This window comes from Sturnus vulgaris, unplaced genomic scaffold (genome assembly GCF_052056855.1).
Source record: "Sturnus vulgaris isolate bStuVul1 unplaced genomic scaffold, bStuVul1.hap1 Scaffold_2054, whole genome shotgun sequence".
NCBI lineage: Eukaryota > Metazoa > Chordata > Aves > Passeriformes > Sturnidae > Sturnus > Sturnus vulgaris.
In genome coordinates this window covers 1-26,704 of record NW_028276228.1, presented here as the reverse complement: position 1 = coordinate 26,704, position 26,704 = coordinate 1, and the positions used below count along the sequence as shown (strand labels likewise).

At 47.1% G+C, this 26,704-nt stretch overlaps 1 protein-coding gene and 1 long non-coding RNA gene across 2 annotated transcripts; both read right to left on the bottom strand.

Moving 5' to 3' along the window:
- Positions 1-10,572: 10,572 nt before the first annotated feature.
- LOC148217842 (uncharacterized) lies at positions 10,573-11,825 on the bottom strand. Its single transcript, XR_015800700.1, has 2 exons — positions 11,632-11,825; positions 10,573-11,403 (listed from the first exon to the last, which is right to left on the bottom strand). It is a non-coding gene; the product is annotated as an uncharacterized LOC148217842 (long non-coding RNA).
- A 569-nt stretch (positions 11,826-12,394) lies between these two features.
- Positions 12,395-14,205, bottom strand: LOC148217841 (nucleolar pre-ribosomal-associated protein 1-like). Its single transcript, XM_088158452.1, has 3 exons — positions 13,523-14,205; positions 13,313-13,429; positions 12,395-12,674 (listed from the first exon to the last, which is right to left on the bottom strand). The coding sequence occupies exons 1-3, from the start codon at positions 13,526-13,528 to the stop codon at positions 12,525-12,527; spliced, it is 273 nt and encodes a 90-aa protein (XP_088014578.1). The 5' UTR covers positions 13,529-14,205; the 3' UTR covers positions 12,395-12,524.
- Positions 14,206-26,704: the final 12,499 nt, after the last annotated feature.

The following is a 26,704-nucleotide window of genomic DNA, read 5'->3' as shown; positions in this document are numbered from 1 at the left end:
ATCTAATCGATCGGCAGGCGCGATCAATCGATCGCCGATCTAATCGATCGGTACTCGCGATCAATCGATCGCCGATGTAATCCATAGGCATGCATTAGTTATCGATCACCGATCTGATTTTTCCCGCCATTTTTCATTGATTTTTTTCCCCATTTCTCACTGATATTTACGGCCCATTTTTCATGCATTTTTCCCCCATTTCTCACTGATTTTTTTCCCCCGCAATTTTCGTGGATTTTTTCCCAATTTTTCCCCATTTCTCACTAAATTTTTTCCCCCAATTTCTCAATGATTTTTTTTCCCCAATTTATCAAAGATTTTTTCCACATTTCTCACCGATTTTTTCCCCATTTCTGACTGATTTTTTCGACCCATTTCTGACTGATTTTTCCCCATTTCTCTCTGATTTTTTTCCCCATTTCTCACTGATTTTTTCCACCCATTTCTCATGGATTTTTTCCCCATTTTTCCCCCATTACTCACTGATTTTTTCCCCCCATTTCTCACTGAATATTCCCCCATTTTTCATCGACTATTCCCCCATTTACCACTGATTTTTCCCCCATTTCTCGCTGATTTTGTCCTCAATTTTCGCCGATTTCTCATTGATTTTTTTCCGTTTCTCACTGATTATTTCCCTCATTTTTCATGGATTTTTTCCCCATTTTTCCCCATTTCTCACTGATTTTTTCCCCCATTTTTCATGGATGTTTCCCCCAATTTTCATGGATATTTCCTGATTTTCCCCCCCATTTCTCACTGATATTTGCCCCCATTTCTCTCTGAATTTTCCCCCCATTTTTCATGCATTTTCCCACCCATTAATCACTGATTTTTTCCCCAATTCTCACCGACTTTTCCCCCCATTTCTCACTGATTTTACCCCATTTCTCACTGATTTTTTTAATGTTTGTATTTCTATTTCTATTTATGTTTATATTTATATTTATTGTTATTGTCTTGCATGTTTATGTTTATATGTTTATGTTTACGTTTGTGCATGTTTGTGTCTATGTTTATATTTATGCATATCAAGGTATCCTTTAAAAACAACGCCCCACCAAAAACAAAAACAACACAAAACGCCATTCAAGAACTCCCTTATCAACACCTGAATGAAAAAACATGGCATTAGATAAATAGACCATAGCCCTTATCATACACCATCTACAAACAAAATAAAGCTATACCATACATCCTCGAAAACCACCTTCAAAGCACGACATTAGAAAAAAAAACTTTCCAGAATTAAAAGCTGTATCTAACAAAAGCCGTCTGATAAAATTAACAACCAAGCCCCCACCATCAGAGCTGCCCCTACTAAACTCCCCATCGTACATATGAAAAATCAGTTTTAAAAACCTACTTCAATTCATTCTGCCTCAAATACAAAGCCATCCAGAAAGTTACCTTCACTCAAAAACAAAAGCGCACGTAGTAAATAACATTAAAAAATAAATCAGCACACTACACACCACAAGCATAAAATATTGAATTAAAACCAAAAATACCCCTATTCATTAAAGAGCCCAGCCGCAAGCTATATTTAACTATAACTTCGTGCAAACGTACACATATCATTAAAATAGATTTCTTTCAGAATACAACTGATGATCTAAAATAGTAAAATGTCCGAGAACGATATTATAATAGGATATCCTCGATCATCCTCCCGCAAATTCTCTCCACTGTATTGTCCGACACACACCGGAAAAAAAATCCAGTTTTTACTTTTTTCAGCTAACTTCTCATTTATTAGCTGAGAGGAATGTTGAATTTGTCTTTACAAATGAGCTGTGGATCAGCCTGTAGATAAGGCTAGCACTGAGAGATAAAAGAAACAATGGGATGGATTCCACTGATTGATGAATGGAAAGAGATAGTTGCCTTTACAAACAAACGGCAGGGCTGCTGATAAATGAAATTGGATATCGAAAGATGAAAGAAGCAACGGGGGGAAACTATGAATTCTAGAAGAATTAAAAATTAAAAGGGAGGGTTATACATTAGAGGGGAATTTCAGGTATCAGGCGTTCCGGGAAGTCTGTGCCTCTCAAGTACCTCAGCCAATGGGAAAAGAGAGAGGGAAATGCGGCCGGGAAAATAGGATAAAAAGGAGGCTGCGTCCTCCAAAAATTTGAGAGATCCCAGGGGAATGTCCCATGGCCTCTCCCTTTATTCGAATAAAGCAAAAAGGACTCCTCTGTTTCCTTTTTGGACATAAACCGCTGGTGTTTGTGGATTAATTTTCCTGACATTTAGCAACATATTGTTAAAAAAAAAAAAAAAAAAAAAAAAAAAAAAAAAAAAAAAAAGTGATCCAGAAGAGGGCAACATTGACAGCCATTCCAAGACAGGATGAACAAATGCTTTCACATTGACAGAGGATGCTGCGATGTTCTGAGAACAGAAGATAGAATAAAATAAAGGAAGGTGATGTTACAAGACAGAAAAGGGTAAAATAAAAGGAGTACCTGAGACTGGGGGGCGGGGGGGAAGAAAATGGGGAAATATTAATTGCTACACACTAGGTACAAATGCTTTTTACAAGTAATTTATGAGAAGCAAGCTAAAAGCGTCTTACTGCTGCTAGTGATATCATGCTCCAAGCTCTGCTAATAATTCCTATTTCTAGCAATAGTTAAATTGAACTCACTACATTCCAACTATTTTTCTGCTTGTTTAGATGGCAGATCCGTTTGGAACACACCTTAGTATAGCAAATTCTATGCCCAGGTAGGGACCTCTCAGTTCTTCCATAAAACATTTTCTTCTGCATTATGGCAAGCCTTTGTTTTAGCTTGACAGCTTTCTTGAAACTTAAATTTACGCATGTGTCCAAAGACATTTGCAATGTAGGCACATCATATGGAAAGTAAATAACATTCTCGAGAGGGAGTTGCTTTGTTACTGAGGGGATGAAAAGCAAGGCTAGAGCTAGTAGAACTACCCAAGAAATTGGACTTAACGCAGCTTTTACAAGGCTCAAAGTAGCCATACCGAGATGTTTGAGCTAAAAGCCCCAGTTACCAGACTTACAGGCCTAATAGTTATCACCACACCACATTCCCTGGTTGCAGTATTTTTAACAGCAGTGCAGAACGCTACTGAAAATTATTTTTAGGTTGAATTGTTCTCTCCCCTCACTGCCTGTGTAGCTGTTAGAGGCTTCCAGGAGGCTGGGGAAGCAGACTGCTGGTTTCACTTCCAGACAGGTCACTTCCGTGGTCTGCTGGAGGGCACTTTGAAGCCCGTGTCCTTTTCTTGCTCTATTGTATCTGACAACTTTCCTCCCCCACGTCTGTTTTTTAGCGGGCAGCATTTTTGGAGGGCCAGTCAAAGACCTCAGGCTCCGAGAGAATTCGTCTGCTTTGCTCTGTTTATGTGTGCAACAGATGGGAGCAGCAACTAAGTCAAGTAGTAACTTCTGAGCTGCCCAGTTATCAGTAAACCAAAATATTCTTTTGTGACTCTCGCCAGACGAACATATCATCCTATCCGAGTCACACACTGCCCCTCTGGCATTTTCCAGTCAGACAAAGAATTCCTGGCCCCTTCCTTGCATGAACCTCAGCTCTCCACCTTGTTCCAGAAAGAGTTCTAGATCCAAGGCCCAGTGAGCCAGCTACCCTTTGCTGCCCTGAGCAGTATGGAAACAGCCAAGCCCCAGCCCTGCAGCCCTGCCTAACTCGCCTTTGCCTCCCAAACCTGAACCTTTTCCTTGGCTGTGGCAGCCTCACTCATGCAATCCTGAAGACAAAAATCTGATTTGGCAGGTGAGGCCGTTTCTAACGCAAAAGCTTCACCAAGGTTTCTCTTCCAACTTCAGCCTTAAACAGTCCTGTCCTCCTCAGACAGCCCCCACCTCCAGCCTTTAGCTGTAAATACTTACTGCTTTATAGCTAATGCTTGCCACCCCTCAAAATTAAGTCTTTTGATATGCATTTACATCCCTCCCTAACCATGTCCTCATCACCCTTCCCAAACTCAGCCTCATCTCCAGGCCTAGAACCTCTCCCTAGGTGAGGGACTGTCCTCGGGTAGGAGTGCTGACAGACCTGTGCATGAGCCCAGCTGCATAGCCCGTGCTAATCCCAGCCCAGCTCTAGCCTTTAAACCCACTGGGGCTTTGGTACTGGAGGCCCAGTTACAGTAACCCCTGTGGCCGTTCCGCTTCCAGGCCATCTGGGAGTTGTGATCCCCCACCCTACACCACTTTGGTGAGAAATGCATTCCTTTCTTACAATAAAGTTTTCATTTTATGTCTAAATTCAAGCATTCCGAGAAAACGTGTAGCAATTATATCAAGACAGACATGACAGGCACCAACATTAGTCTTTCATTACACACTTTTCATGCCTTCTCTCCACAGATTTCTTTGAGGCAACTCTGACTCCTTTTCTCACAGGCAGCTCCACACAGCACCCACTCCTCCTCTCCTCTGTACGACTGGCTAAACCCCAGCCTGTCCCTTCCCCAGCCACCTGAGCCTGTCTGTCCCACACACAGCATCCTCTCACCTTGTCCATCCCTTGCACGGCCACGTGTCCCTTCCTCCTCGCAGCACAGCCAGCAGGCTCCAGCCCACACTGCAGCAGGCTCTGCACCTCCAGCTGGAGCTGTGCTTAGTGAAACTGGCAGCCAGCTGACCCACGCTTTTATAACAACCAGCCTCACTGGGCAGGCAAGGCTGTTTCCACTCCTTGCTAATCTGTACAGCTGTAACTCGTTGGCAACTAGTGCCTTCTGCACTATCCTTACAAACTATTCTCCTACAGAAATGGACCGGAATTCCGCGGGGATTTTCCGGGGATTCCGGGGGGATTTTCTCGGGAATTCCGGGGGGATTTTGTCGGGGATTCCGGGGGGATTTTCTGGGGGATTCCGGGGGGATTTTATCGGGGATTCCTGGGGGATATTCCCGGGGATTCCGGGGGGATTTTATCGGGGATTCTGGGCATATTTTCTCGCGGATTCCGGGGGGATTTTCTCAGGGATTCCGGGGAGATTTTATCGGGGATTCCGGGGGGATTTTTCCCGGGAAATCCGGGGGGATTTTTCCCCGCGATTCCAGGGGGATTTTCCAGGGGATTCCGGGCATATTTTCTCGGGGATTCCTGGGGGATTTTCCAGGGGATTCCATGGGGATTATCCAGGGGATTCCAGGGGGATTTTATCGGGGATACCTGGGGGATTTTCCAGGGGATTCCTGGGGGATTTTCCCGGGGATTCCGGGGGGATTTTCACGGGGATTCCGGGGGGATTTTCACTGGGATTCCGGGGCGATTTCCTCAGGGAATTCCGGGGGATTTTCTCGGGAATTCCGGGAGGATTTTCCCGGGGATTCCGAGGGGATATTCCCGGGGAATTCCGGGGGGATTTTCTCCGGGATTCCGGGGGGATTTTCCAGGGGTTTCAGCGAGGAATTTCCCGGGGAATTCCCGGTGGATTTTCCAGGGGATTCCGGGTGGATTTTCTCGGGGATTCCGGGGGGATTTTCCCGAGTATTCCGGGGGGAATTTTTCGGGGAGTCCGGAGGGATTTTCCCGGGGTATCCGGGGTGATTTTACGAGGAATTCCGGGGGGATTTTCCCGAGTGTTCCGGGGGGATTTCCTCGGGGATTACGGGATGATTTTCTCTCGGATTTTTTTCCCCAATTTTTCAAGCATTTTTTCCCGCAATTTTCGTGGATTTTTCCCAAATTTTCCCCATTTCTCACTGATTTTTTTCCCCATTTCTCAATGATTTTTGCCCCAATTTATCAAAGATTTTTTTCCCCATTTCTCACTGATGTTTTTCCCCATTTTCCCCCCATTTCTCACTGATTTTTATCCCCCATTTTTCAATGATTTTTCCCCATTTCTCTCTGATTTTTTCCCCATTTCACCATGATGTTTTCCCCATTTCTCACTGATTTTTCCGTTGATTTTTCATGGATTTTTCCACCCATTTTTCGTGGATTTTTTCCCCTTTTTTCCCCATTTCTCACTGATTTTTTCCCCCCATTTATCACTCCTTTTTCCCCATTTTTCCCCATTTCTCACTGATTTTTTCCGCCATTTTTCATGGATGTTTCCCCCAATTTTCATGGATATTTCCTGATTTTCCCCCCCATTTCTCACTGATATTTGCCCCCATTTCTCTCTGAATTATTCCCCCCATTTTTCATGCATTTTCCCGCCCATTAATCACTGATTTTTTCCCCATTTCTCACCGACTTTTCCCCCCATTTCTCACTGATTTTTATCCCCCACTTCTGACTGATTTTTCCCAATTTTTCGTTGATCTTTTTCCCCATTCCTCACCGATTTTTCCCCCATTTCTCTCTGATTTTTCCATCATTTTTCATGGCTTTTCCCCCCCATTTCTCACTGATTTTACCCCATTTCTCACTGATTTTATTAATGTTTGTATTTCTATTTCTAATTATGTTTATATTTATATTTATTATTATTGTTTTGCATGTTTATGTTTATGTTTATATCTATGCAGGTTAACGTTTGTGCATGTTTATGTCTATGTTTATATTTATGCATATTTATTTTTATGCCGGCGAACGCGGACAGGCGTTTTATGTAAACGCCTATCCGCCGGGGTCCTAGAGAGGCCGCCATCTTGAGTGTGTCGGGACTCTCAAAATGGCGGCTCGGGCGGCACCCCGCCTGACCTTCCCAAAATGGCGGCAGAAAGGGCGGGAAAAAATCAGGACCCCGGTGTGTAGGCATAAGATGCCTGATTACATCGCCGACGCCGATCCGCTCGCCGCCAATTTTCCCTGTTGTTTCAGAGCGTGCCGACAACGGCCGCGCGGTCCGCGGTGCCGCGGGCGCGAGGGCGCCGGCGGGTGCGGGCAGGCGTTTTATGTAAACGCCTATCCGCCGGGGTCCTAGAGAGGCCGCCATCTTGAGTGTGTCGGGACTCTCAAAATGGCGGCTCGGGCGGCACCCCGCCTGACCTTCCCAAAATGGCGGCAGAAAGGGCGGGAAAAAATCAGGACCCCGGTGTGTAGGCATAAGATGCCTGATTACATCGCCGACGCCCATCTGCTCGCCGCCAATTTTCCCGGATGTTTCAGAGCGTGCCGACAACGGCCGCGCGGTTCGCGGTGCCGCGGGAGTGAGGGCGCCGGCGGGTGCGGGCAGGCGTTTTATGTAAACGCCTATCCGCCGGGGTCCTAGAGAGGCCGCCATCTTGAGTGTGTCGGGACTCTCAAAATGGCGGCTCGGGCGGCACCCCGCCTGACCTGCCAAAAATGGCGGCAGAAAGGGCGGGAAAAAATCAGGACCCCGGTGTGTAGGCATAAGATGCCTGATTACATCGCCGACGCCGATCCGCTCGCCGACAATTTTCCCGGACGTGTCAGAGCGTGCCGACAACGGCCGCGCGGTCCGCGGTGCCGCGGGCGTGAGGGCGCCGGCGGGCGCGAGCAGGCGTTTTATGTAAACGCCTATCCGCCGGGGTCCTAGAGAGGCCGCCATCTTGAGCGCTGCCGCAGGGCTGGGTCCCGGCCCGCGGGCCCTTCCGCCATCCTGAGAGGGGCACGGTGCAGTACCCGCCTGTGTCCACACGGCGGCAGCACTGCCGCCCAACTCAGCCCGGCACTGCCGCCCTGTCAGGGACAGCCAGAGAAGGGAGAGAGTTCCAAGCACCAGAGTCCCCACCCGTCATAAAATCCTCTCAATGAACGCCCCAAAAAAACCCCGACCCAAACTAAAAATGCCCTGCCTCTGACCAAATGAAAAAAAAACCCTTTTATATATAGAAATCATCTATTTTTTAATATTTAATTTCTAGTCATAATCTAGACATATTTCATATATTCAATTTAATTGCTATTCTATTTATCATATATACAATATTATTTTATTATTCATTATATACATAGATTTATATTACTAATGTTATTTCTATTTTATCTATATCCATCTATATTTGGAGGTTCATTGTTTTTAATATTATTTCTTTAAAAGCTCTGCCTCTAACCAAATAGAAACAAAAAACTCGATTATTTTAAATTCTATTTGAATATATTTTTTTATTTAGTTTTCATATTTATATCTGTAGATTTATATGTCTATATTGTGTATTCTATATTTATAAACTATTTAACGTATTTTTTACTTGTATATTAATATACTATATGCTATTTACATTCTATTATAACATACTATTTAATATAACATATTAAAATCGATAAATTATTTATATTACATACTACATACATATATTTTATATTTATATTTATTTCTATAGATTTATACTTACATATATATATGCATATATAGTTATAATAATTTTATGTCAGTATCTATTTTTGCATATTTGTATATTTTTGCCTATATGATTTATATTATTTATTAAAAACCCTCCTCTAACCAAATAAAAAACAATAAAACATTCCTTTTAAAGTCTAAGTATTTATATATTTCTATTTTCATAACAAAATATAATGTAATGTAATATATTTATATATTGGTTTCTTATATTTGCTTATATATTTTTATTCTTTATCTTTTCTATTTACAGTATCTATTAAAAAACCCTACCTCTATCCAAACACAAACCAATAAAACATTCCTTTTAGACTATATTTAGCTATTTTTTAAGGTTCTGTTTTTCATGCATTCTACACCCACCCCTCCCTCTCAATGTTCTGGCACCCACCATGACCCCCCCCCCATGCCCGACTCACCTGCTCCTCCAGCGCAGCCCGGCTCCCTCTCCCAGGGACCTTGGGGTGCCCCAAACCACGTCGGAGCCCCCCTCAGCCTTTTTTCCTCACCCCAAAGAAGGCACAGAACGACTCCAACTGCCCTGGACAGCAGCAGGGCACTTGACTGCAACCCCTCCCATGTGTCCATCCCACAGAAAGTGACTCTGCTGACACCAGAAAAGGGAGGGCAACCCCCACAAGGGCTGAAGTTCCTCCCCAGCCCTGCAGACACAGGGGACAAGGGGCAGAAAGGAGGAGGGGCAGCAGAGAGGACAAGGGAAGAAAATCAACATCAAGGTGCACGATGAAATGGAACCCCCCCTAAAAAAAAAAAAAAGAAGAAGAAAAATGAAAACGAAAAATAACCAAAAAACGAAAAGAAACCCCTGGCATGCTGGATGGGCAGCACAAGAGGGAGGGATTAAAAATGAACAGGGACAGTGTCCTGGTTTTGGGCAAATTTGGGGGAAAACCTCCAGAAGGAGCCCCCAGACAGCAAACCCCACGACTCCTTCCCCCCACCCCACCGGGTTCGGGAAGAATTTCCTCGGAGAAGAGTGGGAGAAAAAAACCTCTTTATTTAACAAGCAAGACACTCCCCAGCACAGGGAAAAAAGACAACACCAGCTGACAAAAAACTCTTTCACCGTTCTGAAGGGATGACGAGTTCAGTCTCTCTGGCGAGTGGTCGCCCAGTTATCAGTCTCTGGCGCTTGGGAATGGCTGCTGCAGGTGACAGAGTGTAGACTCCCGGTGTTTCTTGGGGTTTCCCAGGTCCCCGTCCGGAACAGGTTCAGATGGTATCCAGGAGAGGGAGGGGACGGGGTGGAAGAGAAAACAGTCCAGGGAAAAAGTTGGACTGCCTAGCTGAACTAACTAATAAGAAAAAAGCAAGGGCAAAGCGAAGGAAAGAAAAAGAGGCAGAAGCGAGCAAGCAGGCAAGCAAGCAGGCAAGCAAGCAAGCAAGCAAACCGAGCTAAAACCTCTCCTAAACATAGACCATGGGGGAGGTGAGCCGGCTGATAACAAGACAAAACAAAGCTTCACTCTCAGAGTCAGTCCTGGAAGCACAGGACATAATACCAAACATAATCAGGACACATGATTGGAGATAGAAACACCATAACATCACCCTAGGACAGACAGTGACCGGGACACAAGGATCCCACGGGAAACAACGGCACAGGGAGCACCACAGAGGCACAGAGAAGGACGGAGAAAAGACAGAGAGTGCCAAACACACAGCAAGGACTGAGGGGTACCATGACAAAGAGGGAACCCAGGAGCCAGAGAGGAAGCGAGCACAGCCCGTGCGGGGCGGGCAAAGACGGGCAAGGAGCAGCACAGCCACGGAGACAGAGAGGCACGGCCAGCAGGACAGAGGCTCACCAGGAGAGGGGCACAGCAAGGGAGGAGCACCGGGCAGCGCTCCTTTAGGACAAGAATATTCACACACACAAGCAATTCCCTCATTTGCACCTCATTCTTATTTCACCCCCCCCCCCCCCCCCCCCAATAAAAAATTCAGCTCATAGCACAGGCAGCTCTGGCTTTTCCCTGCACAGTATTTCTACCAAGGCCCTGGGCACAGCACGCGGTCGCGAGTCACCTGAATCAATCCTGATTTAACATTTCAAAGCTTCTCCTTCTGGCACTGCACCTTCTCAGACCCGGGCTGCCATGTTCCACTCCCCTCATGGCCACATTCAAGAACAACTGTTGCCATTCTGCAGAGAATTCCCAATATGACTCACGTATTATCAGTGGGCAGAAAACTCTTTGGGCTTCAGTTCCACCTCTCACCTGTTCCACGTGGAGGGAGGACAGGCATTAGTCACACATCACAGCAGCAGTGATGGATCAAGGCTTTTTTTTTTTTTTTTTTTTTTTGATTGAATAAAAGGGTAAGAAAAAACAAACCAGGTCTCATACAAATGTCTTGAAACACCATTAAAGCTTTTTAAACCCAAGGAGACCATCGTGATTCCTGACTTCAGTCTTCTATCCATACTGGTTTTGGCATCATGAAATCAATCAGAGTCTTTTAAGAAATACTAAATCATCATGACTAAACCCCGGGCTCCTGGTCATTTGCACTTACAGCCCCTTGTAGGAAGCTCTCCAGCCTTTTTTTCCCATCCTACGTTGGACAGAGGATGGCTGTGAACCGCACGCCTCCACACAAACAGTCCTGCCGGTTCCTCAAAAAGTTTAAAATGCCTGTGATAAAAATGATAGAAAGTAATACTGCCTCTCACACTGTGCAAGAAATGGGAAGTTGGACTTTCAATGTCCCACTGAGAGATGCCGAATAAAAGCTTCCCCATGAGCTCGCACAGAGTAGTAACATTTCTTGGACGAAACTAAACTAAGATTTTTTTTTTGACCAAACAAGATAGGTCTGTATGAGAACAGCTCAGGAGGCTTTCAGGGCTCGCAGTGATGCTGGCAGAGCACAGAACGTTAAAGATGAAGTCTTAACTCCCTGAATTAATGCCCTGTGGTAGCCAAATCTTTTTGCAAAGACACATAAGACTTGCTTCTCCTTGTTTCCGAGTTCCCAAGCCGTCCTGTAATTCCTCACCTGCACTAGTGCAGACCAATCTGCCGTGGGCAAGGAACAGATCCGGCTCCTGAGCTCCAAGCCACGTGTCCCCGATGGAAACCCAAGTCAGGAATACAAAAACACCTGTGGAAGAAAGACGAGAGAAAAATCAGAAGACACAGATATTCTTCTATTCCCACACAGAAATACCGAGCCAAGCTGTTTACCTCTGGGACTCTGTTTTCAAACAGCTCCCCAGCTCTGTTCCTAGATGGAAAACGTGGAGTGGCTTTGCCCGTGCAAAGCCAATGAGCCTCCTCACAAGAAGGAACAAACCAGTTTCCTGCTAAATCAGACACCTGGAAATCTCACCTGTCACATGCTGTCATGGACCAGCAAGAGGGATCAGCATCCAGGCCCACGTGGACTTGTTCATTCCTGGCTTCTAATGCAGCAGGGACAACAGCACTGAAGGGAAATGATCACGTCTTCATTTAAAGAGAACCCAACTTCTTCATCAAAGCCATCACTGTCCTCGAGCAGGACATCCACCATATCCAGGACATCTAATCAGTGAAGAAAAACATCAAAGCAAGAATCCAGACTAACAGGAAAAACAACAGACGTAGAATGCAACACTCCAGGAATACAAGGCATCTTTTTAATTCTTTTTAATTAAAAAAAAAAATAAAAAATAAAAAAAAGGATGAAAGCCACATTTGTCACGCAATACAACTTTAAGTGCAACCCCTAAATTACAGCTGAACCTTCACTCTGCCTTTCAATGCTGCTGTCCAGCACGGAGCAGCTGTGGCTGCTCCTGGATCCCTGGATGTGTCCAAAGCCAGGCTGGACACTGGGGCTTGGAGCAGCCCGGGCTACTGAAAGGTGTCCCTGTTCATGGCAGGGCTGGAACTGGATGAGATTTAAGGAGCCTTGCCGGCCAAACCACTCTGGGATTCCATGACTCTGTCAACAGTCCCAGGCAGAAGGGCTAGATTTCCATTTGAGTTCAAAAACGCTGCTGCAAGAGCATGAAGAGAGATTTCAAATACCGTTCAAGTGGCACAGCCACGGCAGAAATGACTTTCAGAGGTAAAGCGGCAACTTGGCAATTCCACTTCGACTTCTGATACCAAGAACACGTGGAGAGCTGAATCCTGGAGGGCCCTTACTTAACAGGATTGCCAGAGTTATCCATCCCCAGTTTGCTGATTAGGGCTAGAAAGTGTATCCCCAAGTCATGGAGTTGGGATGTTGACAGGTTACCACATACCATCAATGTGAGAGACGGGGATGCTGATGTTATCAGAGTCCTGTTTAAACAGAGCCACCTGGAGCGTGCTGGCTGCCTGAACCAGGTCTGCTGCCTTGTCAGTGTAGGGACAGGGGTTGGTCACCAGCTTCAGCAGGATCTGTCAGCAAAGGTGGGGAGAAAGGTAAGTGCACCTGCTGGCTGGCAAGTGCAGGGGAACCACACGGTACTGAGAACGACCACGTGCTGAAAGCTGGGCAGCTTTTATGAGGACAACTTCCATAGCACTTCTGCAGGATTCTGTCTACAGTTCCTGCTCTACAGGCCACACTGATGGAAAAACAAAAACCCACCACAACTTGGCACCTAGACTGCGACCACACACCGAGTACCTGGGCAGACCACAGTGGAGGCAAAGCACTGGGCATTCAACATCCTGAAGAGTAAACAGCAAGTGTCACCTTTCCTTGTCAAGGACCACCATCTACTGAGCTCTGATAATGTCGGCACCTAAAGAGGAGATCAAAGCTACCCACACCTACACCACTCTACCCTTACACCGACAATGCTGTAATAACAGCTGATCTCTTTGGATTTCATTTTCCTACAAATCATTTGGCTGCCCTCCCACTGAACACAAGAAGGATGCCACCTCCGTATAAAGAATCCCAAACAAGGCTTTTCTCAGAATTCATTCGCTGGTCTTTGACAGGTTTCTCAACAATAGCAACAAGACCTCCAGTTTCCACTAACACTATTCTTTGCATTTTTTTATCCAGCTGATTTGAACACCGTTACCTTTTCCAAAAACTGAATCACTGCTTCCTTCTGGTCTTCTTTTGTATTATCCAAGTGCTCCAGCCAAATTGAAAGCTCCTTCCACGTGTACTCAAACGCTCCACTGTCACGTAAAACCTGTCCAGGAAACAAAGGAGGAGGTGTGTAAATAAACCTCAAAACACCTAAAATACAAAACCCCGAGGGATGCAGATCTTTTTCTATAGTTACCTTCATGCTTCCTTCTTTTAGGAACGAAAAGAAGAGCAGGTTGATGAGGAGTCGTATCTGCCGCTCTCCTCACCCTCAGTTCAAGAGGCTCACTAGGGGGACTTCAGCTGCATAGTGGACAATAAAAATCCTACTTCTGTAATTTTTGGAAAGCAGGTTATACTGCTTTCAGAGGGCGGTACAGCTTTCTATCATCACAGGCAGTTAAAAAAAAAAGAAAAAAGCACCTTCAAAATAGCCTGTAGGGGAGTTTTAGAAAACTACCGATGAAACAGAGGAAAATCATTGCTAAATTAAACCTGAATCAGGCTACTTGTACTTAAAGCAATCAGGCAGAGGGATGAACAGTCACATAAATGAGCAGTGGGCTGTGACCACAGCAAGGTCCAGAGAGAAGTGCAAGTTGCTGGGGGTGGTGAGGAAGACAGCAAGTCACACACCCTAGAGACAGGCTTTGACGTGCCTAGAAACTTCCCCCCGCTTTCCTGCTCTCCAAATTCAGGCCCTGACTGCGAGCACCCAAACTCGGTGACCCCGAGCTCCAGCTCTACAAGCAAGAAAGGAGGAGGGAGAAGAGGAAGGAATCCGAGTGACACCAGGGTTCAGCTCCCTCCCCCTAAGGCCCAGCAAGAGAGGAAACCTTGCCCAGCTTCCCGACCCTGGCACCTACGTTGGACGACTGCAATTACACAGGATGAATCTGTGCCTTTGCTCCTCTCCACACATCAAATACAAGGAAGCCATCACAACTCATTTGTTCTACAGTTACTCCGTGTACAACACCAGCAGCTCTAAAAATAACTGCTGCTCACATCAGTCTGACAGGGGAATTCATTTAAAGCAAGAAAACATGAAGGAAAAAGGATTCATTATAATATAAGCGACTATTTTTGGCAGGGTCTGGAAACAGAAATGCACCTGCAGCTCTCACAAAACCGGGCAGGAACAGAATGTGAAATCCAAAAACGAGCCTTCAGTTACATGGCACTGTGCAGAAAAGTAAGTCCTTACCATCTATTCTTAGCAGCCTTTCTGCTGACGGAACTGCCCCAACTTCCCTGTTCCTGCTTTCCCTTCAGAGAAAATGCAAAGGACTGAAGTGGAAAGTGGACACAGGAACAAGTCAAGCAGTCCATGTTCCCACCTGGCAAAAGAATCCAAAACCATCAGAAAAACGGCACATTTTGAGCAGCTTTCGGTTGAGACATTCATTGCTGGGAGACCAAGTGAACCTGCCTTTAATCCCTTGCAAGGATCAAGGGCAACTAAACCCGAATTCAGTCACTGTAACTGGATTTTTTCTTGGCAGGACAGTCTGGTTGCATTTATTCCTTATTCCTAGGGGTAAATCTCTACCCCTCCTTAGGTAACTAAAGGATGTCCTCTTTGAATAAGGTGCTAAAAACAGCAGCCTCTGGTGTCTGGTGGACTTCGAGCTGGCCAGCTTTTTCTCAAAAGTCAAATAACTAATTTAAATATGCAGAGGGGGATGCTAATTTTCAAGACAAAAAGTACTCCTTGCATCAAAGCTGGGATCAGACAATAACAGAGAGGACTACTCTGCAGGGCCAGAGGAAACCGGAGAAGACTTATGAAAGGCTAGAGTGCTGAAGTACAGATTAAAGAAACGCTGATAAAAAGTAAAAATCCAAAGCAATATCTTCTTGATCAATGTCAAGACCTTTGCAGGCACCAACTGCACTGATTTATTACAGTATCAGAATTCATTCAGCCTCGGGGGGGTGCGTAAACACGACAGACATTTTCTTTGCTCTTTCATCAACTGCTGCAGTGAAGTCCGTTCACAGCATTGATTTCTGTCAAATATTTCGTTACTAGCCGGTTATCTGACAGCAAATTTCAACAAGAGGCACAGGAAAGGAGACTGGTGACCACACAATCCTGCAGCAAAGGTAACTGCTTCAAGAAAAAATCGTACAATCCTGAAATTTCAGGCCAGTGGGATAGAGTGAATATCCTGATATTTCAATTCCAAAGCTTACCTTAATGGTCTCGGGCTCCGGGGCTTGGAGGGGGGGTCGGTTCGGAAGGGCCGCCTCCGGAGGAGGGGATCCCGGGGGGAGTCAGGGGCCCGGGGAGGGGGGCGAGGCGGAGGGAGAGGAAAAAGAGGAAGATGAGGAGGAGGAAGAAGGGGGAGAGGGTTTGAGAGGAGGGGAAGCCCAAATCCGTGCTGTGTGCGGAGCTCCGACAGCACGCTGCAGCCCGCAGCTCAGTGTGAGCACGGGGCAGAGGAGGCGATTTCTGGGCATTCAATCACCCTGAGGCGGGCCCGGCACCGCCCCTGCAGCACCGTCCCCAGCACAGCTCGGTACCGCTCCGGGATCACCCGGCCCCGCCCCCGGTGCCGCCCGGGACCACTGGGGACCGCCCCTAAAGCACCGCCCCGGCCCCGCCCGGTCCCGTCCCCGGGACCTCCGTGCCCCGCCTCGCCAAGCCCCGGCTCCGCCCCGAGCCTGCCCGGGCTGCGCCGGGACCATCGCTGGCGGCCCCGCCCCTCTTCCCCGGGCCGAAGCGGGCTGAAGGAGATGTCCGCACGATTGGAAACGCCGCCGAAAATCGCACCCGTGGGATCGGTGTCGGCGTCGTGCGCAGGCATCCCACTAGAGCGAGCGGGCTCCTTGCTGTGCCACCCTCCTTTTGCAGCCAGAGTTAGAAGGTCGGGGAGCGACACCCGAGCCGCCATCTTGGGAGAGGCAGGCGCGCAGTACCGCGCTCTGCCCACAGGGTGGCGCTTGGGAGACAGGCAAGGGATGGAATCAAGGAGTGTCCCAATCCTTGAGGAAATCCCCCTGAATGAACGCCCCAAAAAACCGCGACCAGAACTGAGAAACCTCCTGCCTCTGTATGAGTGCAAAGGGTGTGCAAGGAGTGTGCAAATAGTGTGCATTAGCAATCGATCGGCAGGCATTGGCAATCGATCGCCGATATAATCGATCGGCAGGCATTGGCAATCGTTCGCCGATCTAATCGATCGGCAGGCGCGATCAATCGATCGCCGATCTAATCGATCGGCAGGCATTGGCAATCGATCGCCGATCTAATCGATCGGCAGGCATTGGCAATCGATCGCCGATCTAATCGATCGGCAGGCATTAGCAATCGATCGCCGATCTAATCGATCGGCAGGCGCGATCAATCGATCGCCGATCTAATCGATCGGCAGGCGCGATCAATCGATCGCCGATATAATCGATCGGCAGGCATTGGCAATCGTTCGCCGATCTAATCGATCGGCAGGCATTGGCAATCGATCGCCGATCTAATCGATCGGCAGGCATTAGCAATCGATCGCCGATCTAATCGATCGGCAGGCATTGGCAATCGATCGCCGATCTAATCGATCGGCAGGCATTAGCAATCGATCGCCGATCTAATCGATCGGCAGGCGCGATCAATCGATCGCCGATCTAATCGATCGGCAGGCGCGATCAATCGATCGCCGATCTAATCGATCGGCAGGCATTAGCAATCGATCGCCGATCTAATCGCTCGGCAGGCATTGGCAATCGATCGCCGATCTAATCGATCGGCAGGCATTAGCAATCGATCGCCGATCTAATCGATCGGCAGGCGCGATCAATCGATCGCCGATCTAATCGATCGGCAGGCGCGATCAATCGATCGCCGATCTAATCGATCGGTACTCGCGATCAATCGATCGCCGATGTAATCGATCGGTAGTTGCGATCAATCGATCACCGATGTAATCCATAGGCATGCATTAGTTATCGATCACCGATCTGATTTTTCCCGCCATTTTTCATTGATTTTTTTCCCCATTTCTCACTGATATTTACGGCCCATTTTTCATGCATTTTTCCCCCATTTCTCACCGATTTTTTTCCCCCGCAATTTTCGTGGATTTTTTCCCAATTTTTCCCCATTTCTCACTAAATTTTTTCCCCCAATTTCTCAATGATTTTTTTTCCCCAATTTATCAAAGATTTTTTCCACATTTCTCACCGATTTTTTCCCCATTTCTGACTGATTTTTTCGACCCATTTCTGACTGATTTTTCCCCATTTCTCTCTGATTTTTTTCCCATTTCTCACTGATTTTTTCCACCCATTTCTCATTGATTTTTTCCCCATTTTTCCCCCATTACTCACTGATTTTTTCCCCCCATTTCTCACTGAATATTCCCCCATTTTTCATCGACTATTCCCCCATTTACCACTGATTTTTCCCCCATTTCTCGCTGATTTTGTCCTCAATTTTCGCCGATTTCTCATTGATTTTTTTCCGTTTCTCACTGATTATTTCCCTCATTTTTCATGGATTTTTTCCCCATTTTTCCCCATTTCTCACTGATTTTTTCCCCCATTTTTCATGGATGTTTCCCCCAATTTTCATGGATATTTCCTGATTTTCCCCCCCATTTATCACTGATATTTGCCCCCATTTCTCTCTGAATTTTTCCCCCATTTTTCATGCATTTTCCCACCCATTAATCACTGATTTTTTCCCCAATTCTCACCGACTTTCCCCCCCATTTCTCACTGATTTTACCCCATTTCTCACTGATTTTTTTAATGTTTGTATTTCTATTTATGTTTATATTTATTGTTATTGTCTTGTATGTTTATGTTTATGTTTATATGTTTATGTTTACGTTTGTGCATGTTTGTGTCTATGTTTATATTTATGCATATCAAGGTATCCTTTAAAAACAACGCCCCACCAAAAACAAAAACAACACAAAACGCCATTCAAGAACTCCCTTATCAACACCTGAATGAAAAAACAGGGCATTAGATAAATAGACCATAGCCCTTATCATACACCATCTACAAACAAAATAAAGCTATACCATACATCCTCGAAAACCACCTTCAAAGCACGACATTAGAAAAAAAAACTTTCCAGAATTAAAAGCTGTATCTAACAAAAGCCGTCTGATAAAATTAACAACCAAGCCCCCACCATCAGAGCTGCCCCTACTAAACTCCCCATCGTACATATGAAAAATCAGTTTTAAAAACCTACTTCAATTCATTCTGCCTCAAATACAAAGCCATCCAGAAAGTTACCTTCACTCAAAAACAAAAGCGCACGTAGTAAATAACATTAAAAAATAAATCAGCACACTACACACCACAAGCATAAAATATTGAATTAAAACCAAAAATACCCCTATTCATTAAAGAGCCCAGCCGCAAGCTATATTTAACTATAACTTCGTGCAAACGTACACATATCATTAAAATAGATTTCTTTCAGAATACAACTGATGATCTAAAATAGTAAAATGTCCGAGAACGATATTATAATAGGATATCCTCGATCATCCTCCCGCAAATTCTCTCCACTGTATTGTCCGACACACACCGGAAAAAAAATCCAGTTTTTACTTTTTTCAGCTAACTTCTCATTTATTAGCTGAGAGGAATGTTGAATTTGTCTTTACAAATGAGCTGTGGATCAGCCTGTAGATAAGGCTAGCACTGAGAGATAAAAGAAACAATGGATGGATTCCACTGATTGATGAATGGAAAGAGATATTTGCCTTTACAAACAAACTGCAGGGCTGCTGATAAATGAAATTGGATATCGAAAGATGAAAGAAGCAACGGGGGGAAACTATGAATTCTAGAAGAATTAAAAATTAAAAGGGAGGGTTATACATTAGAGGGGAATTTCAGGTATCAGGCGTTCCGGGAAGTCTGTGCCTCTCAAGTACCTCAGCCAATGGGAAAAGAGAGAGGGAAATGCGGCCGGGAAAATAGGATAAAAAGGAGGCTGCGTCCTCCAAAAATTTGAGAGATCCCAGGGGAATGTCCCATGGCCTCTCCCTTTATTCGAATAAAGCAAAAAGGACTCCTCTGTTTCCTTTTTGGACATAAACCGCTGGTGTTTGTGGATTAATTTTCCTGACATTTAGCAACATATTGTTAAAAAAAAAAAAAAAAAAAAAAAAAAAAAAAAAAAAAAGTGATCCAGAAGAGGGCAACATTGACAGCCATTCCAAGACAGGATGAACAAATGCTTTCACATTGACAGAGGATGCTGCGATGTTCTGAGAACAGAAGATAGAATAAAATAAAGGAAGGTGATGTTACAAGACAGAAAAGGGTAAAATAAAAGGAGTACCTGAGACTGGGGGGCGGGGGGGAAGAAAATGGGGAAATATTAATTGCTACACACTAGGTACAAATGCTTTTTACAAGTAATTTATGAGAAGCAAGCTAAAAGCGTCTTACTGCTGCTAGTGATATCATGCTCCAAGCTCTGCTAATAATTCCTATTTCTAGCAGTAGTTAAATTGAACTCACTACATTCCAACTATTTTTCTGCTTGTTTAGATGGCAGATCCGTTTGGAACACACCTTAGTATAGCAAATTCTATGCCCAGGTAGGGACCTCTCAGTTCTTCCATAAAACATTTTCTTCTGCATTATGCAAGCCTTTGTTTTAGCTTGACAGCTTTCTTGAAACTTAAATTTACGCATGTGTCCAAAGACATTTGCAATTCCAGAAATCGGTAGGCACATCATATGGAAAGTAAATAACATTCTCGAGAGGGAGTTGCTTTGTTACTGAGGGGATGAAAAGCAAGGCTAGAGCTAGTAGAACTACCCAAGAAATTGGACTTAACGCAGCTTTTACAAGGCTCAAAGTAGCCATACCGAGATGTTTGAGCTAAAAGCCCCAGTTACCAGACTTACAGGCCTAATAGTTATCACCACACCACATTCCCTGGTTGCAGTATTTTTAACAGCAGTGCAGAACGCTACTGAAAATTATTTTTAGGTTGAATTGTTCTCTCCCCTCACTGCCTGTGTAGCTGTTAGAGGCTTCCAGGAGGCTGGGGAAGCAGACTGCTGGTTTCACTTCCAGACAGGTCACTTCCGTGGTCTGCTGGAGGGCACTTTGAAGCCCGTGTCCTTTTCTTGCTCTATTGTATCTGACAACTTTCCTCCCCCACGTCTGTTTTTTAGCGGGCAGCATTTTTGGAGGGCCAGTCAAAGACCTCAGCTCCGAGAGAATTCGTCTGCTTTGCTCTGTTTATGTGTGCAACAGATGGGAGCAGCAACTAAGTCAAGTAGTAACTTCTGAGCTGCCCAGTTATCAGTAAACCAAAATATTCTTTTGTGACTCTCGCCAGACGAACATATCATCCTATCCGAGTCACACACTGCCCCTCTGGCATTTCCAGTCAGACAAAGAATTCCTGGCCCCTTCCTTGCATGAACCTCAGCTCTCCACCTTGTTCCAGAAAGAGTTCTAGATCCAAGGCCCAGTGAGCCAGCTACCCTTTGCTGCCCTGAGCAGTATGGAAACAGCCAAGCCCCAGCCCTGCAGCCCTGCCTAACTCGCCTTTGCCTCCCAAACCTGAACCTTTTCCTTGGCTGTGGCATCCTCACTCATGCAATCCTGAAGACAAAAATCTGATTTGGCAGGTGAGGCCGTTTCTAACGCAAAAGCTTCACCAAGGTTTCTCTTCCAACTTCAGCCTTAAACAGTCCTGTCCTCCTCAGACAGCCCCCACCTCCAGCCTTTAGCTGTAAATACTTACTGTTTTATAGCTAATGCTTGCCACCCCTCAAAATTAAGTCTTTTGAGATGCATTTACATCCCTCCCTAACCATGTCCTCATCACCCTTCCCAAACTCAGCCTCATCTCCAGGCCTAGAACCTCTCCCTAGGTGAGGGACTGTCCTCGGGTAGGAGTGCTGACAGACCTGTGCATGAGCCCAGCTGCATAGCCCGTGCTAATCCCAGCCCAGCTCTAGCCTTTAAACCCACTGGGGCTTTGGTACTGGAGGCCCAGTTACAGTAACCCCTGTGGCCGTTCCGCTTCCAGGCCATCTGTGAGTTGTGATCCCCCACCCTACACCACTTTGGTGAGAAATGCATTCCTTTCTTACAATAAAGTTTTCATTTTATGTCTAAATTCAAGCATTCTGAGAAAACGTTGTAGCAATTATATCAAGACAGACATGACAGGCACCAACATTAGTCTTTCATTACACACTTTTCATGCCTTCTCTCCACAGATTTCTTTGAGGCAACTCTGACTCCTTTTCTCACAGGCAGCTCCACACAGCACCCACTCCTCCTCTCCTCTGTACGACTGGCTAAACCCCAGCCTGTCCCTTCCCCAGCCACCTGAGCCTGTCTGTCCCACACACAGCATCCTCTCACCTTGTCCATCCCTTGCACGGCCACGTGTCCCTTCCTCCTCGCAGCACAGCCAGCAGGCTCCAGCCCACACTGCAGCAGGCTCTGCACCTCCAGCTGGAGCTGTGCTTAGTGAAACTGGCAGCCAGCTGACCCACGCTTTTATAACAACCAGCCTCACTGGGCAGGCAAGGCTGTTTCCACTCCTTGCTAATCAGTACAGCTGTAACTCGTTGGCAACTAGTGCCTTCTGCACTATCCTTACAAACTATTCTCCTACAGAAATGGACCGGAATTCCGCGGGGATTTTCCGGGGATTCCGGGGGGATTTTGTCGGGAATTCCGGGGGGATTTTCCGGGGATTCCGGGGGGATTTTCTCGGGAATTCCGGGGGGATTTTCTCGGGATTCCGGGGGGATTTTCTGGGGGATTCCGGGGGGATTTTCTCGGGGATTCTGGGCATATTTTCTCGCGGATTCCGGGGGGATTTTCTCAGGGATTCCGGGGAGATTTTATCGGGGATTCCGGGGGGATTTTTCCCGGGAAATCCGGGGGGATTTTTCCCCGCGATTCCAGGGGGATTTTCCAGGGGATTCCGGGCATATTTTCTCGGGGATTCCTGGGGGATTTTCCAAGGGATTCCATGGGGATTATCCAGGGGCTTCCAGGGGGATTTTATCGGGGATACCTGGGGGATTTTCCAGGGGATTCCTGGGGGATTTTCCCGGGGATTCCGGGGGGATTTTCACTGGGATTCCGGGGCGATTTTTTCAGGGAATTCCGGGGGATTTTCTCGGGAATTCCGGGAGGATTTTCAGGAGTATTCCGGGGGGATTTTCCCGAGTATTCCGGGGGGATTTTTTCGGGGAGTCCGGGGGATTTTCCCGGGGATTCCGAGGGATATTCCCGGGGAATTCCGGGGGGATTTTCTCCGGGATTCGGGGGATTTTCCAGGGGTTTCAGCGAGGAATTTCCCGGGGAATTCCCGGTGGATTTTCCAGGGGATTCCGGGTGGATTTTCTCGGGGATTCCGGGGGGGATTTTCCCGAGTATTCCGGGGGGAATTTTTCGGGGAGTCCGGAGGGATTTTCCCGGGGTATCCGGGGTGATTTTACGAGGAATTCCGGGGGGATTTTCCCGACTGTTCCGGGGGATTTCCTCGGGGATTACGGGATGATTTTCTCGGAGCAATTCCGGGGGATGTTCTCGGGTATTCCGGGGCCATTATCTCGGTGATTCCGGGGAGATTTTCCCGGGGATTCCGAGATTATTTTCCCGGGGAATTCATGGGGATTTTCCCGGGGATTCCGGGGGGATATTCGCGGGGATTCCGGGGGATTCTCTCGGAGATTCCGGGGGGATTTTCATGGGGATTCCGGGGTATTTTCTCCTGGATTCCGGGGAATTTTCCGTGGATTCCTGGGGGATTTTGCCGAGTATTTCGGGAGAATTTTCTCGGGGATTCCGGGGTGATTTTCCCGGGAAATTCCGGGGGATTTTCTCGGGATTCCCGGGGGATTTTCCCGAGTATTCCGGGGGATTTTTTCGGGGAGTCCGGAGGGATTTTCCCGGGGATTCCAGGGGGATTTTACGAGGAATTCCGGGGGATTTTCTCGGGGATTCCGGGGTGATTTTCCCGGGAAATTCCGGGGGATTTTCTCGGGGATTCCGGGGGGATTTTCCCGAGTATTCCGGGGGGATTTTTTCGGGGAGTCCGGAGGGATTTTCCCGGGGATTCCAGGGGGATTTTACGAGGAATTCCGGGGGATTATCCCGGGGATTCCGGGGGATTTTCTCGGCGATACCGGGGGGATATTCTCGGGGATTCGGGAGGATTTTCAGGAGTATTCCGGGGGATTTTCCCGAGTATTCCGGGGGGATTTTTTCGGGGATTCCGGGGGATTTTCTCGGGGATTCCGGAGGGATTTTCCCAGGGAATTCCTGGAAGAATTTCTCGGGTTTTCCGGGGCGATTTTCCCGGGGAATCCGGGGGGATTTTTCTCGGGGATTCCGGGGGGATTTGCCGAGTATTCCGGGGGATTTTCACGTGGATTCCGGGAGATTTTCCCGGGGAATTCCGAGGGATTTTCAGGGGAATCCGGGGGGATTTTCTCGGGGATTCCGGGGGGATATTCTCGGGGATTCAGGGGGGATTTTCCAGGGGATTCCGGGGGGATTTTCTCGGGGATTCCGGGGAGATTTTCTCGCGTATTCCCGGGGCATTTTCCTGGAGATTCCAGGGGGATTTTATCGGGGAATTCCCGGGGGGATTATCCAGGGGATTCCGGGGGGATTTCCCCGGGGATTCCGGGGGGATTTTCCCGAGTATTCCGGGAGGATTTTGTCGGGGATTTCCGGGGGATTTTCTCGTGGATTCCGGGACGATTTTCCCGAGGAATTCCGGGGGGATTTTCTCGGGGATTCCGAGGGGATTTTCTCGGGGATTCCCGGGGGATTTTCCCGGGGAATTCCGGGGGGATTTTCTCGGGGATTCCGGGACGATTTTCCCGAGGAATTCCGGGGGGATTTTCCGGGGATTCCGGGGGAATTTTCCAGGGGATTCGGGGCCGATTTTCGCGGGGATTCTGGGGGGATTTTCCCTGGGATTGCGGGGGGATTTTCCCTGGTAATTCCAGGGGATTTTCCCGGGGATCTCGGGGTGAGTATCCCGGGGATTCGGGGGGCATTTTCCGGTGATTCCGGGGGGATTTTGTCGTGGATTCCGGGACGATTTTCCCGAGGAATTCCGGGGGGATTTTCCCGGGGATTCCGGGCGGATTTTCTCGTGGATTCCGGGAGGATTTTCCCGGGGAATTCCGAGGGATTTTCAGGGGAATCCGGGGGGATTTTCTCGGGGATTCCGGGGGGATTTTCTCGGGGATTCAGGGGGGATTTTCCAGGGGATTCCGGGGGGATTTTCTCGGGGATTCCGGGGAGATTTTCTCGCGTATTCCCGGGGCATTTTCCTGGAGATTCCAGGGGGATTTTATCGGGGAATTCCCGGGGGGATTATCCAGGGGATTCCGGGGGGTTTTTCCAGGGGATTCCGGAGGGATTGTTCCCGAGTATTCTGGGGGGAATTTTTCGGGGGATTCCGGAGGGATTTTCCCGGGGTATCCAGGGTGATTTTACGAGGAATTCCGGGGGGATTTTCCCGAGTGTTCCGGGGGATTTCCTCGGGGATTACGGGATGATTTTCTCGGGCAATTCCGGGGGATGTTCTCGGGTATTCCGGGGCCATTATCTCGGTGATTCCGGGGAGATTTTCTCGGGGATTCCGAGATTATTTTCCCTGGGAATTCATGGGGATATTCGCGGGGATTCCGGGGGGATATTCGCGGGGATTCCGGGGGATTTTCTCGGAGATTCCGGGGGGATTTTTTCGGGGATTCCGGGGGATTTTCCCAGGGAATTCCTGGAAGAATTTCTCGGGTTTTCCGGGGCGATTTTCCCGGGGAATCCGGGGGGATTTTCTCGGGGATTCCGGGGGGATTTTGCCGAGTATTCCGGGGGGATTTTCACGTGGATTCCGGGGGGATTTTCTCGAGGATTTCGGGAGGATTTTCCCGGAGATACCGGGTGGATTTTCTCGGGGATTCCGGGAGGATTTTCCCGAGTATTCCGGGGGGATATTCTCGGGGATTCCGGGGGGATTTTCCCGAGTATTTCGGGGGGGTTTTCTCGGGGATTCCGTGGGGATTTCCCCGGGGATTCCGGGGGGATTTTCCCGAGTATTCCGGGAGGATTTTGTCGGGGATTTCCGGGGGATTTTCTCGTGGATTCCGGGACGATTTTCCCGAGGAATTCCGGGGGGATTTTCTCGGGGATTCCGGAGGGATTTTCTCGGGGATTCCCGGGGGATTTTCCCGGGGAATTCCGGGGGGATTTTCTCGGGGATTCCGGGGGGATTATCCAGGGGATTCCGGGGGGATATTGCAGAGTATTCCGGGGGGATTTTCCGGGGAATCTGGGGGGATTTTCTCGGGGATTCCGGGGGGATTTTCCCGGGGATTCCCGGGGATTTTCTCTCGGATTTTTTTCCCCAATTTTTCAAGCATTTTTTCCCGCAATTTTCGTGGATTTTTCCCAAATTTTCCCCATTTCTCACTGATTTTTTTCCCCATTTCTCAATGATTTTTGCCCCAATTTATCAAAGATTTTTTTCCCCATTTCTCACTGATGTTTTTCCCCATTTTCCCCCCATTTCTCACTGATTTTTATCCCCCATTTTTCAATGATTTTTCCCCATTTCTCTCTGATTTTTTCCCCATTTCACCATGATGTTTTCCCCATTTCTCACTGATTTTTCCGTTGATTTTTCATGGATTTTTCCACCCATTTTTCGTGGATTTTTTCCCCTTTTTTCCCCATTTCTCACTGATTTTTTCCCCCATTTATCACTCCTTTTTCCCCATTTTTCCCCATTTCTCACTGATTTTTTCCGCCATTTTTCATGGATGTTTCCCCCAATTTTCATGGATATTTCCTGATTTTCCCCCCCATTTCTCACTGATATTTGCCCCCATTTCTCTCTGAATTATTCCCCCCATTTTTCATGCATTTTCGGCCCATTAATCACTGATTTTTTCCCATTTCTCACCGACTTTTCCCCCCATTTCTCACTGATTTTTATCCCCCACTTCTGACTGATTTTTCCCAATTTTCGTTGATCTTTTTCCCCATTCCTCACCGATTTTTCCCCCATTTCTCTCTGATTTTTCCATCATTTTTCATGGTTTTTCCCCCCATTTCTCACAGATTTTATTAATGTTTGTATTTCTATTTCTAATTATGTTTATATTTATATTTATTATTATTGTTTTGCATGTTTATGTTTATGTTTATGTTTATGTTTATATCTATGCAGGTTAACGTTTGTGCATGTTTATGTCTATGTTTATATTTATGCATATTTATTTTTATGCCGGCGAACGCGGGCAGGCGTTTTATGTAAACGCCTATCCGCCGGGGTCCTAGAGAGGCCGCCATCTTGAGCGTGTCGGGACTCTCAAAATGGCGGCTCGGGCGGCACCCCGGCTA